The 14,067-nt window shown below is 37.2% G+C and overlaps 3 protein-coding genes and 1 pseudogene across 3 annotated transcripts; 2 read left to right on the top strand and 2 right to left on the bottom strand.

Annotated features, from left to right (window-relative positions):
- The first annotated feature begins 64 nt into the window (after positions 1-64).
- LOC131779213 (uncharacterized) lies at positions 65-1,455 on the top strand. The gene has a single exon (XM_059095741.2). The coding sequence runs from the start codon at positions 75-77 to the stop codon at positions 795-797; it is 723 nt and encodes a 240-aa protein (XP_058951724.2). The 5' UTR covers positions 65-74; the 3' UTR covers positions 798-1,455.
- A 437-nt stretch (positions 1,456-1,892) lies between these two features.
- LOC131779220 (adiponectin receptor protein 1-like) lies at positions 1,893-8,992 on the top strand. Its single transcript, XM_059095749.2, has 5 exons — positions 1,893-2,609; positions 5,042-5,706; positions 6,253-6,440; positions 6,898-7,091; positions 7,623-8,992. Exons 1-5 carry the CDS (start codon positions 2,163-2,165, stop codon positions 7,737-7,739), a joined length of 1,611 nt encoding a protein of 536 aa, XP_058951732.2. The 5' UTR covers positions 1,893-2,162; the 3' UTR covers positions 7,740-8,992.
- A 199-nt stretch (positions 8,993-9,191) lies between these two features.
- On the bottom strand, positions 9,192-10,640 carry LOC131779219 (BTB/POZ domain-containing protein 6-like; annotated as a pseudogene).
- A 1,715-nt stretch (positions 10,641-12,355) lies between these two features.
- On the bottom strand, positions 12,356-13,510 carry LOC131779227 (galanin receptor 2a-like). Its single transcript, XM_059095755.2, has one exon. The coding sequence runs from the start codon at positions 13,508-13,510 to the stop codon at positions 12,356-12,358; it is 1,155 nt and encodes a 384-aa protein (XP_058951738.1).
- Between the last annotated feature and the right edge of the window lie 557 nt (positions 13,511-14,067).

Here is a 14,067-nt window from a genome sequence, read left to right as displayed (position 1 = left end):
ACCCCGATGAGTTATTCATCAACTCCTCCCTAGCCCCCCTAATGTGTAAACAGTTTGTGGAAAGCGTTTAAATCATGGCGGTCACAAAGTCTTCGCCTTTTATTATTCCTTTAGAGAGTGACAAGGGGCAACAAATACTGCAAGAAAGTTATTTTAACCATCTGCTTCCTTATTTCTGTAATCAAGTAAATTTCAAGTACTGTGGATTTTGTAGTGCGGCAATTTGTCTAAATGAAATTCTTGAAAAGCGCCAACCCTCAGGTCCTCATCGTGACATTTCTGACCTTGCCCAACTAAAGAACAACAAAGAAACTTTAGAAGAAGATGATCTTTTTGCGATTGGAGTAGACAGATCAATTATTAGGAGAGACGATGTTTTAAAAGATGGAATTACTCTCGATACGTTCGCAAAACTCATCAGCAGCATTGGTCTTCGTGGTAGATTTTACTACGCCTACGATTTAACCTGCAACCAACAGTCAACGATGTCACAATGTCCGGGGATTTATTCGGTGGACGAATTTCGATCTTTAGTCGTTGAAAACCTCAAAAAACCAGGAACACATGTTGTTGTGAATTACCATTTTCTGACGTTCTTCGCAAAAGTGAATATGGGGCATTTCAGCCCGTTAGGTGGTTATCACTTTGAGGAAGACAGGTTTTTGTTGATGGATGTGTGGCCGAGCCATCCAGTTGGTTGGGTAAAGACAGAGAAACTATTTGAGGCTATGATATCAAAGGATATGTCTTCTCAGATGCCAAGAGGGTTTTGCATTATTGACGCTATCACTTTGTAGAGATATTTCAACAAAGCCAACAGCACGTAAATGTCACGCGACCGTAATAAGTAGGCAAATGATTGACCTAGATGGGTAACACGATGAATAACATAATTATACGAGACCAAATATTGAATTCTGATGAAAATATCGCGTACAATGATTAGAACAAAAACCATTCAATCAGTAAAGGAAGATCTTTATGTAATCATCCTGTTATCAATTCAACAATGGGTGCTTGCAGCCGAGGCAAAGGGGAATATTCCATGAGTTACTTTTCTATATTGCCTGCATGACATGTGCAACCCAGTAAGGCAGTGTTTCCAGAACTTCTTAAGCTCATTTGTGTATCCATATTCATATAATTTTCTAAGGAAGGTACAGAGATATGTATTAAAATATTTAGACTGGTGAGTTGACCCCCAAATGTAGTTATTTTGTAATTTACCAGAAGCAAGAGATAATTGCAAGATCTCTGTATTCACAAGGCTACTTCATGGTGAGCCAACTTATGTAAGGTACAAACAAGACATAATTTTTGTTGTTGTTGTTGCTGTTTTTCTTTTTTTGCATACTGTTCAAATTTTAAAACTTTGACATGTCAGACTCAAATTAAAGTCTTCACTTTGTTCTGAGTTTTACAGTTTTGATGTTCAGGTTTTTTTAGATTACATTTTAGACCCCACAATTCACCATCTTTGTTTTATAGTCTAATCAAAACGTTTACATTAACGTATCATGACCATCATTGGTCACAAATAATTTCACTTAGCCAGTATCATTCTTCCAAGTGAATTTTGTTGGTTTTTTTTTTCTTATTTCATGAATTGCTCTTGTGGATGAAAATTAGGTGTAACAGTTTATGTGAAACATTGATTTGGTGATCATTCATGGAGTCGAGTGGTCTGTTGACTCGTAAGACTTGTTTTGTTTACTTGTCAGTCAAAGCTCAGACTTTGCACCTTCAAATAGCTGCCTCACACGAATTCCATCAAGAACTCTGATTGGATAAGCGACGAACGGATCAGAGGGCGTCAAGTCTCCCTATTCATAAGACGTTATGTGATTGGTCGATAAAGATCAGGCCACTGAGAAATATAAAATTACGGAAGAGTTCGATCTTGAATCAGCGCGAGTGGCCAACGAAGGTCGCGAGAGAACTATCTCGAGACTTTACGTAACACAAGGGAAAAAGGCAGGATTTTGGGAGTAACCGAAGCTTGTTATTCTTATCGTGAAGATACTCTTTGAACTGCGCGGGAATTTAACCCTAATTTGCATTCAATAGAGCGCCAAGCCTCTCCTGTCATTAATTTTATAACGTGATCTACTACGTATATAAACACTCAACCGCTGTTCTTGATCTTTTGTGGAGTGATACAGATGGCAGAGCTACGACGGAGGCGACCAAAAATGAGTGAAGTAGAATTTGTAGATAAGAAGCACGACGAAAACAGTGGTAAAATGAGCGAAATCACGGAAACTACTCATGAGCTGGTAGAGGAAACCGAAGGACTCGGGGAAGAAGATAGTTTGCTGACATTAGAACCCCAAACGGAAGACAAAACGTCACCAGAATTACCTAGTGTCGACGTAACAGTTGAAGGTAAGGACACCGAAAATGAAGAAGAGAATGTAAGCAGCGAAGAAACTGATGCTCTCGGTGAAGAGGACCAAGAGAGAGCAACCTTGATTGAAAAACGCAAGGAAGTATGCGACGACGACGATAGCGCGGAAGTTGATAAGGTGGATGATGAAGAACAAGATGACGACGACAACATTGAAGACGAAACTGTCACATGTTCCCTCCTTGGTCTTGAGCAAGCAAAGGTAAATTCCTTTCTATTTGTTCCTTTAAAAATGTAGCATTGATTTACTCTGCTTACGGAACATTCTCAAAGGATTAGTGTCGCGGCACGTGTTTTATCCACTCTGAAGTCAATTTACGTAACACAAAAGAAATACAGTAGATGAACAGATGTCTTTAAAATAACGCGAACTTTCGCGAAATTTTGAATCAATATTTTATTCGACAGAACATATATCAATATGAGAAATTTTTTTCCTTCTTTTTTTTTTTTTCGGACCGAAAAATGGCCAACGAAATTCTAAATTGAAAGTGCTTGGAAAGAACCACGAGGCGTATTGGAGCTCCTTTTCATGAAAAATTTATATTTTCACCGGTCCAAAGTATACTGAAAGTATTCAACTACATGCTAAAATCTCTGATAACCTGAAGATTTGTTGAAAATTTCACAGTGGTAGCGTCTTTTTCCCTTCTCTCCAACTTTTTAAAAGATTAAGGAGTTGTTCGGGACGACTTGCAATAGTATGAGAAGTTTTAATATTATTTTCCGGCAAAGCTACCTGTGGTGTATGTGCGCTGTTGTTGTGCTTTAGTGTATCAAGACTAAAGTAATTCGTCAGCAGAACTTGCTTTCAAATGACTTAATTTTACCGAAGAAGGCTAACTGTAAATAATTTCACTCTACAGTCTAAATGTATCAACCTTCAAATATGCGGAATTTCCTTCTAGATGATATTAACCCTTTTTAAGAGAAAATATAACGACCTGTAGACTCTCCATGGTCATCCCAATGGAAGCTGTTTTATTCTTTGAGGGCAGCATGAATTAAAAGATTTTACACAGCACAAGGCCACCCAAAACACTCCAATATTATATTTGCTTATTCAAAAGAAATTACATATATCAGACTCTTGAAGATAAGTGTCTATTTAATAACTTTCATATGAAAATGTTACCTTCTATCAAATTTTCAGAAATATGACTGATCAACCTAATTTTTAATTAACTCCTTTCCCCCTAGCTCTTCTAGAAATGAAAGTTGGTTATTAAAATCTCTCAATCAATTTCCCTTTCAATTGTTAAGTTTGATGCTCCTAACTCAGGTCAAATGATAAAAATAAGTTTATCAACAGCCTAACCACCACTTTTAATAGCTGAAAATAACAATGGAAGGACAACTTTGTCCTAGAGAAGGAAATGGTATATCTACATGGGATGGTATAGGAGAAATTTAAAGCCCTTATTGGCTGGATTAGACAAGTTTACTCAGCTCTCTGGAGAATCTGAATTTAATTAAAACATAACAGCTTGGTAGGTGGAGATACTGTAGCATTTCAGACATTTTTTCCAGCTGATAGCAGTAGGGAGAGGTCCAAAATTAAGGCTAGGAAAGTATTATAGAATATTTCAGCTATGGAATGATTCTGCCTCAGAACTTAATTGATTGCAGATGAAACAAAAGAGAACTGTTGGGGTTGCACAAACTTTTCCTCAGCTCAAGACAATGCAAGAACTATTAAGGTTATGTCCAGTTTAATAGGAACCACAATACTTGAGAATTTTAAATTCATTGGCAGCTTTTCTTCAAGTATACCCTATAAATATTATTGTCAAGAATAAAAATGATATAGTTTTTGTAACTCAACTCCCATGGCAATCCTTTCAATTATTTACAAGGACCCCTTGGTATCCATTTAAGAAAATCTTGTGAGGAGTTTTTGAAATGCTACATCTCAAGATCAACCTTTCTACAAATTTTTTCAATTTTTGTTTTTCTCTTTGCAGTTAATACTTGAGAAACAGGAATTTTTGTTCCTTGAAGTATGAAGAGTTTTTGAGCTTTTTATTTCCTAAAATACAATAATCTTTGGCATTTTCAATACCTGCTATTTTTCAAGAGAAGCTAAAAGGAATGCAAATTAGAGTTAATTAATTAATCATTAGCTGGTAGCATCTCTATGCAAACTATGCTAGCTTGGTCAGCTTTGTATATACCATTATTTGGTGTTTCTGGAAGACAAAGGGAAGCTCCTTAAAAGATACTGTCCCGGTTCTGTTCTGCAATTGTGCTTGGGCAAATCCAAAGATTCAATTAATTTACCATCATCACTACTAAAAAGTTCTTTTTTTGAAGGCAGTTTTACTCTGCTCACATTATGGCAAAACCTATCTTAACTGGTTTGTCTTGCTACCATTCTATATTTTTTATTACTAATTCAAACAAGAGTTTGGGAGATGAGAGAGTGTTTTCAATTCCTACCTGTCTTTGTTGATTTATTGAAATTGTAGTCAGCAAATAAATTTTAAGTTGTACTCAAGTTTACATAATTACCCAGCACATTTTTTTAGGTGTCTTTTTATTTAGGGAGGTTTTTCATGAGTTATACTCTACCTGTTAAGGAAATCTAAAGGAATTTGTCATTACTAACACAGAATTTTCCATGTATATTCTCAGGAATTCATTGTCAAGGGAGAGGAAAATTTACATGTTATGTTCCAGACTGTTAAGGGAAATGTACAGGATACAGCAGTCAGGATAAAAGGAAACATGCACGATGCAGCTGAGAAAATGCATGATAATATGCATGAAGCAGCTGAGAAAGTGCATGTGATGATAAAGTCCACAAAAGATAATATGTCTGATGCTGCAGAAAGAGTTCAAGAGATCCTGAAAACTGCAAAGGACAATGTTCAGGAAAGCATGCATGACGCTGCTGATAAGGCAGAGAGGATCTCAAAGAAAGCAATTGAGTTGGCTCGCTCAGGGTGGTATCTTCTTGCACACATTGAACTCCCAGAGTGGCTGCGTGACAATGACTTTCTATCACATCATCATCGACCACCAATGCCATCATTCAGATCTTGTTTTAAGAGTATCTTTAAAGTTCATAGTGAAACTGGAAATATTTGGACACATTTGATTGGTTTTGTTGCATTTATTTGTATCACAATCTACATGTTTCTTCGACCCATCACCAACACTAATCCATTCCCAAAAGACTGGCAAGAGAAGCTAGTGTTTGGGGCATTCTTCACAGGAGCAATCTTGTGTTTGGGGTTCTCGTGGATTTTCCATACAGTGTACTGTCATTCCATCACAGTTTCCAAGATATTTAGCAGGTAATCTGGTTTAAAAAGATCTTGTTTACAAGTTGCATCTACATATGCCTATTAATCCATAATTTTTTTGTAATAAGGAATTAATAATGACACTATTGAGGATCATTTTTTCATGAAGGATAAGAGCAGAATGGGTCTGACCTGTTTATTTAACATTATGTCTGTAAAACACAGGAGCTCTAGGATGTATAATTGCTTTGAGGAAATTGTTTTTTTGTCAGGTTCTTTTCCCCTTTCATTAAGGCCTACCGGAAGTATTGTTCTGTCTATCAGTAGCATGGTGGTCTTTGCAAGTGTCTATTAGTGTGTTAAATTAACAGGTTGGAGTAGAATGTTTTGGTTGAATTATTTCTCATTCTTGGACCAATTAAGCCAATCCAGGCATCATTTTGATTTAATTTTACATCTAATCTTTGGGCATAGCAGAGAGTGTTTCTTTCAAGTCTGCCTTAAGCAGAGATGAAAAATCTTGCTAAAATTCTCAAGGGGTATTACTACTTATTTAGCTTAAATACATATGACTAACTGTTAATTGTTGCTTTTTAGGCTTGACTATTCAGGAATAGCTTTATTGATCATGGGTTCTTTCATCCCTCCACTTTATTATGGGTTCTATTGCTCAAGAATTCTGAAGATCATCTACATGTCTCTGATCCTTACTCTGGGAATTCTCTGCATGATTGTGTCTTTGTGGAGTAAGTTCAGCACACCCAAATACAGAGTTCTTCGAGCAGGTGATTATTTAACTTTTTTGTGGGCATTATGTCTTTCTTAATACCAAATCTGCAAGGGATAACAAGAGATAATTTTGAAATAAATTTTTCACATCCCTTTGTTAAAGGCAAAGTGCCAGATACTTTTTGTTTAAATGCAGTGATAATTTTTAAAGGTGCAACTCCCGAGAAACAAATTCTCTTGATTGGTGGAGTGGAGGCTTTGAACCTTGAAGTGCCTTGAACTCCATGATGACATAATTTTTAGCCGGACTTTAACTCAATCAGTCTAAATGTTAGCAGATGAGACTGTCGCTGATGCACTCCTAAACAGGTCAAGTGTCTTTAACAGGCTTGTCCATTAAGTAATGTAGCTGGGTATGGAAAAATTATCAGAATAACTTGAAAAAAGTTATGTGATTAGCCTAGAATTGACTAGACAACTGCTTCATCTTAAATTGTTTTATTTTTTTGTCAGGTCTTTTTCTTACATTTGGATGTTCTGGTATTGTCCCTGGTATTCATTTCATAGTAGCATATGGGGTAACTCTAGCTCATCGTCAGGCATCTGTTGGATGGATGGCACTAATGGGTGCCCTATACATAATTGGTGCTATTATGTATGCTACTAGAGTTCCAGAGAGGTTTTTTCCGGGAAAGTGTGACATTTGGGTAAGCATTTTAAAGTACAATGTTACCTCTGCATTGATTTTCAACCAGTGTTTCAGTCAGGTTAACTACACATACAAGATCATGAGTCAAAGACACAACAACTCTTTGACTTTCTTAAGCTGTTAAGCTTGTAGAATAAATGGTGTACCAGTAGGGCCTGAATAAATTGGTGGAAATGTTTCCTGAAAGTCCCCTCTGGGTACCCCTCATCTAGTCAGGAAATAAAACACTACCAATGCTGATAAAGGATAATTTACTGTAGAACCAACAATTAAAAGTGAGAGATACACATGCACTCTTCAGTGCTTCTACTGACAGGAGTAGAATGATATGCTGGTGTTGTGGTTACCATGTGGAACTGTTAGGTTGCTGTGTCTGGTGTAGCTTTGAAATGTAATAAATATATATTTGGTTATAAAATCTCACAAACTTTATTTTGATAATGTACCCAAGTTAGCCCTGACACAACCATTTCAGTGCAGGAACCACTTGTTACCAGTTTTCTCACATGCCCTTTTTTTTCCTCTTTAGTTTCAGAGTCATCAAATTTTTCATGTGCTTGTAGTAGCTGCTGCCTTAGTCCATTTGTATGGCATTTGTCAAATGGCATACTATAGGTTTGACCAGGGTGCTGTATGTGAAAAATAATTAAATGCAAATGTGATTTTGCTGTTTGTTTCATTGGTGAATGTGTAAATGTAGTTTCCTAAGTTAATTATCAGTAAATGAATTTCGATCTGTGGAACAGAGTCTTGTATGTAGTGTAAAGTTAAATTTCTTCATTTTGTTGCTGGTAGATTTGTACACATTCTAATTAACACTTAGGTTTTTCCAGATTAAAATTGTATATAGACTATATTTGCTAAAGAAAGCTTGAAAAGATGTGCTCAAGGCCTCCATCAAGTTGTCTTTTACTTTGTTATTAATCAAATGTTTTCTTAAACCAGTTTTCAGTAAGGGATGTTTTTGATCGAAGTATTTAATATGATGGTTTGTTGTAGATTAACAATTTGATACAAGAAATGCATTACACACACTGATCATTCCGGTGTTAAAACACTATTGTGGCTTTGTAGAGTGAATTACTTTGAGAGAAAGGAATTGAACAAATAATTTTCAATCAAAGTTATTTTTTTTAAATATTATCTTCACTTTCAACATAGTTGTGAAAATGAATAATATGCATTTTATTGTTTCTGGGTGTTTTGATATTATTTTTGTGAAATAAATTATTATTATTAATTTTGGGGGGTTTTCAATTTTAAGGGCTGTCTGCCAGAGAATCTTTAGAGACAGTCAAAGTTATACGAGTGGTTTTTGACTTTTACTATTGTGGGAGAAAATTATTATAGGGAAAAAAACTGATGGCATTTTGTCTTAAAATCTGAGATGTTGAATTGGGAGATCGTTTCCTAAAAGATTTTCACAAAACATCTCTTCTTTACTTGAAAGTCATAGATTTACATTGTAAATAGTTTTATATTATGTCATCATATCATCATTGTTGGCAAAGATGACTGGTTTGAAAATCCATCAGATTTCTTTGTTCTAGTGTTCTAGCTTAGTGTGGGAGTTCCCAACATAGACTACAGCACGGTTGTTTTCATTGTCAATTTTTTGTCCACACTCCTAACCAGTCACCCTCTCCAACAATGGTGTCATTAATTCCCATCAAGAGATGTTGCATTTATTTTCAATAGTGTAAAAATATATTGCTCATCTCTCTGGACAGTGGCCAATTGTATGTAAGCAATATTTTTTTGTTTAAGATCTAATGTTTCTCATTTGGCAGGCCCAGATGGCTAATATTAATAACTAAGTGATATTTTTACTTGCCATCTTATTATTGTAAAGAGGTGTTTGAAACCATTAAAGGCAGTTATTTAACCAAGCAAAATATGTTGTGAGGTAGTTTACAGGTGTAAAGTACACACGATCCGTCATCCCGGTCTCAAAAAACAAAAGGCAAGAAACATACTGCTCTTTAAGTTTTGACAACTTGAATTGGTGATCTGTATTGAAATCTTTTACACAAGGAAAAAATGTACAAGGAGGAAAATGTAGATCTAGTATCGAACTATTCCGTATTGTGAATAAATTTCAGCTGAAGATAAAAGCTGGAAACTGGCCTCCCACCCCGGTGGTGCCATTGCCAGAATTTCCACGCGTAAAAGTGAAACGCACTCCTCCACATTCAACGGACGATAGTCCTTCTTGTCCATACCATGACAAAGGACCCTTGATAAGCGACACCAACTTGTACTGTTTCTTTGCCTTCAGACGAACCGGACGATCGAATAATACATCGAAGCCGAAAAATTGTTTAGTCTCGTCCCATTCCGAAGTGTATGTTCCTGATCGTTTAACAAGAGGAAAATTGAAAGTCGCATCTGTAACTTCAGTCGATACTGTATACTGACCACCTGCACAGCCAAAATGTTGAACACCGCACAGTGTAATAGGAGTGTTTACACTGAAGTTTATATTATCTGGTTTACCACTGCCATAAGACCACCAACCAGTTATCGTATCGGCTGGTAGGATTTTGGAGAATCGGTAACATCGATTTGGATCTTTCAATTTACCCCTTGGTGCTTGCGAAAATGGAAAAGATGCTGTGTCAAGTAAAACGGAAGTGTAGTGTTTCATCATTACCGCAACTTCTTGAAACGTAAGAATGTTTGAATCAAGGACAAAAGATGAAAACTCCCTGTCTGACATCAACGGAAACCTTATTGCTTTCACAACATCCTCTCCGAGAATTCGCCTTTTTGTCTCTCCATCGGAGGTCAATCCTTGCCTTTCACATTCTTTAGTGGCCCACCGATCAACAGCTTTGAAAAGTTCCACTTCCGACACATTCAGCCTATCCTTCTTCACAAAAGATTGAACAAGAGATCTGTCAACTGCAGCAAATTCAACTGACGTCACAACTTCTTCTGTTTGTTCCTCAATCACTTCCCAGCATGGTTGTTCCAAATCTTTATCTTCAAATTTCTGAGCGTGAGGCAGTATGCTAAGCACGTTCGATGCTGCCAAATTTTTTCGCAGATATCGTTTACATTTCTCAGCGAGTGAGGGCACCATGTATTTGTTCGCCAAGTATTAAACTTGCATCACATTACTTCCGCTTAAATTTACTTCGTCGCTGTACAAGAAGCGAAACAACTCCAACAGACTCTCGTACTCACAGTCAGGCAGTTCAATAGAGTCTTTAGTGTCCGCCATTTGACCATAGAACATGGCAAAGAACACAGGACTGCTCAGAGCGAGCACAAACTTGTGAGCTGGGATCACCTTTTTACTTTCACTTTCATCGGTCGACAATGCTACGACAAACTTCACATCGCTTAACAACTCGCTATTGAAAATAAACTTTGTTCTCTCCGCAATAGATGATAGTTTTGTCTGCCAGTTTTCTTCAGGTGTCATCGTTATGTCCGCTTCCAGCGCACTTCGCAGGTCGGTCCAGTAAAACTTCAACAAGCTTATTGGCAATGATTCCTACTCAGCTCAACCAAACAGCACGCAACGATGTGAGTTCCTCGTTCCCAGGCTAGTTCGCGAGCATGTTTGAAGATAACTGGCTGCAGTTTTTCCTAAGCTCTGACCATCAAAGTTCAGAGTGCTCATGGTAATATTTACCTGACCATTAAGGATAAGCTTGGAACCAGGCCCCCCAGTTTTGCGCTGAACTCCAGTAAAGGGCGCAAAATATACTCAAAAAGAAGAAGAGGTGGGGGGGGGGGGGGGAAGTTGGCTATCCAGAGATATCAATATCAGCTTAGATTTATTGGGTGAGAAAGTGAATTACTAACAACATAATTTTCCTTGTTTTGGTCATAAATTGAGTTATTTCCCTCAGTGTATTTTACTTTAGCTTTTACGATAAGAAATTGGAACGATATGAGTTAAGGGATTGAAGTTTGTTTCGAGCGCTTCAAATTCTCACTGTGCGAGCACGAGCCGTCCCACATATCACATGAAAATGAGAAGGACAAACGTCTGAAAAACGAAAACGTGTCAACATAGTCCACGACATAAAATTAACGATCAGATTATACAAAGCATCTTGACAATTTTTACTCGAGCTGTATCTTTTTTAATCGATCTATTAATATAAACTTAACCTGCGAGAAAGTAAGGTATTCTACCATAGCCTTCAAGAATGTTGTCAGTAAACGTCATGAAAAAAATTTTATTATTTTTATTTTTTTTTTGTGAATCCAAAAGATAATAAATTGTGCAGCCCTAGTTTTCGCTTGGCTTAATTTACATATTTATATCATGCAGGAGCCTTGCAGTATCATGATATTTTATCCCAGGAGGCATGATCAGATTCTATGAACGTGTTTGCTCTGAATGCGTGGCTCCCGAGTAAAACGAATCAACTGTAGAGGTACTTGGTTCTTGCGCTTAAACTTAACTCGAACTGCATTTTCCCCTCTCGCATTCTTGTTTTCATTTTTTTTACACGGAACACTACCTCAACTGACTTAAATTGGAAATTACTCGGGGTAGAGAAAAAAAATTCTAATGGACACTGTACTTCAAACATTCGAGAACGACAAAATAAATATGAAACTAAACGCATTAAAGAAAATGCTCTTTAATTTTAATGCATACAAGATTTCCCCTTCTAAATGTCGCATATCTTAATTAACATCTTCAAAGTAGCTTTGAAGGTAAACAATCAATAAAATTATCATAAAACTTCCGATCCTCTTAATGATTTCAAGATATAGTTTACACCGACATCAATGGACACGTGTTTCTTCAGTAGAACGCGTGTTGAGGAGATTGACTTTTTACGGAAAACTATTAGGGATTACCTGTACTTTCTAACATGAGAATGATAGTACCAAGGTTCACCTACATCTATAAACTGGTTTTTATCAAAATATCATACCCTTGTTAATCTTACATCTAAATACTTAGTCCAAACCATCTTTTTTCGTTTTCTGGTGTTCATTTACCATTGGTTTTCTCAGAGTAATCTCTTGATTTCGAACCTCTGTTATAGGTCCTACAGTACAATTGATTTTTCGTACAAATTCCAGTTTCACTGATTTAGGCCGAGATTTGATGTAACTAATAAAAACTAATTGTAGAATCAAGCACACTTTCTGTTCAATCCTATCGATTCGGTATTTTTACAACAAGTTTTCCGCAACGTTAATCTGAAACATTACCGTGATTCTTATTTTTCACGCGCCCGTGTGGAATTTTTTAAAATCCATTTGACATTTTGGGATCTTCAAAGACTACTCCACCGAGACGCTTTTGTGGATAGACGTATGAGATACAAAAGGTGACGAAGATATCTTTAAGTCCTGAGCCCGTTTAAGTGGGCCCGCTCTGCTCTCGAGTATTATTTTGCCTCTTCTAAAAGATTCTCCACAAAATAAGTTTTTAAACCCAAGCCGGTATTGCACAGAATGAAAAGCAAAAATGAATGGATTTAAGAATGGATTGATTAATGCAATCACAATAGTAGCAAAATGCGCTGGAGTATTGAGGCGAACCAGGTCGAAGGCGAAACACAAGTAGTAAATTTGATTTGGTAACCAGCAAAGAGCTATCACCAGAGTTGAAACAGCTGCCATTCGACTGATGTTGTTGCGCATTCCCTGACCCATTCTGCGGCTCAGTACACGTGACTTATCGGTTGCGTTCAAAACGCGTGTATACAAATTGCAGTTTATCGCGAACGGAATGACAAACTTGAACCCGAATTGAGCGATCCCAAGGAATTTGTGGATGGCTGGCGCAACCAAAGGAATCTTGGCAATTTCGCAACGTTTCGAAGCTGAGCTTTTTTCTGGGCTGTATTTAACCTCGAACGGCAGCAAAGAGTTTGCAAGTAAGGATAACGCCCATATTGTAATAATCTCGTAGAGAAGACGTTTTCTATGGAATCTTGCGCGGTATTGTAGAGGTTTAGTGACAGCGTACCAACGTTCTGTGGCGAGTGCGACTGTGATGTAGATAGAGGTAGTAGCACTCCAAAACGTTAAGAAATGCGACGAAATAAGGCGACAAAATATCTCTCCACTTATTCTTCCCTCAGGCGCGGGAGGAATATCTTCGAAGATAAATCCTGGTGTCAAAAAAGTGACGAATGAAACCAGCAAGTCAGTTATAGCCAAGTGAAATATGTTCACGTTATAAGGACTTCTAAGCATAGTTTTGTTTTTGATGTTCACGGCACACACCATGAAACTTCCCATTATCGTGCATAGGACAATGACGGAGAAAGAAATGCGAAAAAATGATACCTCCCCTTCCGAATGAGGAATCCCTTCTGAGAAACCGCTGTCTTTTTTTTCTTTTGTGTGATCCATCAGAACTTCTGTGGTCGGTTGAGACGGAATGAAGGCCATGACAAAGGACAAATTTTCAGGGCTCGGCTTCGCCATGTTGCCATGTACAAAGTTACGCGTCAATAGCGATTTGCTTACAACTGCTCACTTTATGCCGGCGAAGCTTTTAAAGGGTAGAAGTTTCACGGAAGTGCAATTATCCGATTTCTTTTAAAAGACACTTTCAGTCAAAGCAAACAGCAGACGTGATTGGCTAACACAGAACCATTATGCATTCACGATGTTGTCGTGTTAACATCCGGGAACCAATCAGAGAGTTTCTCCACAACGAACAGAGGGAGCAAGCAAACAAAATATACAAATCGTGTTCTCATTGTACACAACTTGCTTTTCAAAAGCCTCAAGAAATATTCTTTTTTCTGCAATGTTGAAAGCCTTTCTAGTTGACTCAATTGTCAATTGCTGCTCCAGTGAACTTTGCCCGCACGGAAAATAATCAATGTTTGACAGTTTCCTCCGAGAAATTAGATTCATTTTAGGATATCGTTACTTAAACCCTGCACCTGTTTCTCCGAGTCATGTGTTTTCATATAAGCTAAATAATATAGCACGTTTTCTGGTAGTCTCAGGTAGAAATCAGTTAAAAATTGTGT

This window comes from Pocillopora verrucosa, chromosome 8, assembly GCF_036669915.1.
Source record: "Pocillopora verrucosa isolate sample1 chromosome 8, ASM3666991v2, whole genome shotgun sequence".
NCBI classification, from domain to species: Eukaryota; Metazoa; Cnidaria; class Anthozoa; order Scleractinia; family Pocilloporidae; genus Pocillopora; species Pocillopora verrucosa.
The sequence above is the reverse complement of the archived record's forward strand: the minus strand, read 5'-3'. Positions and strand labels throughout refer to the sequence as shown.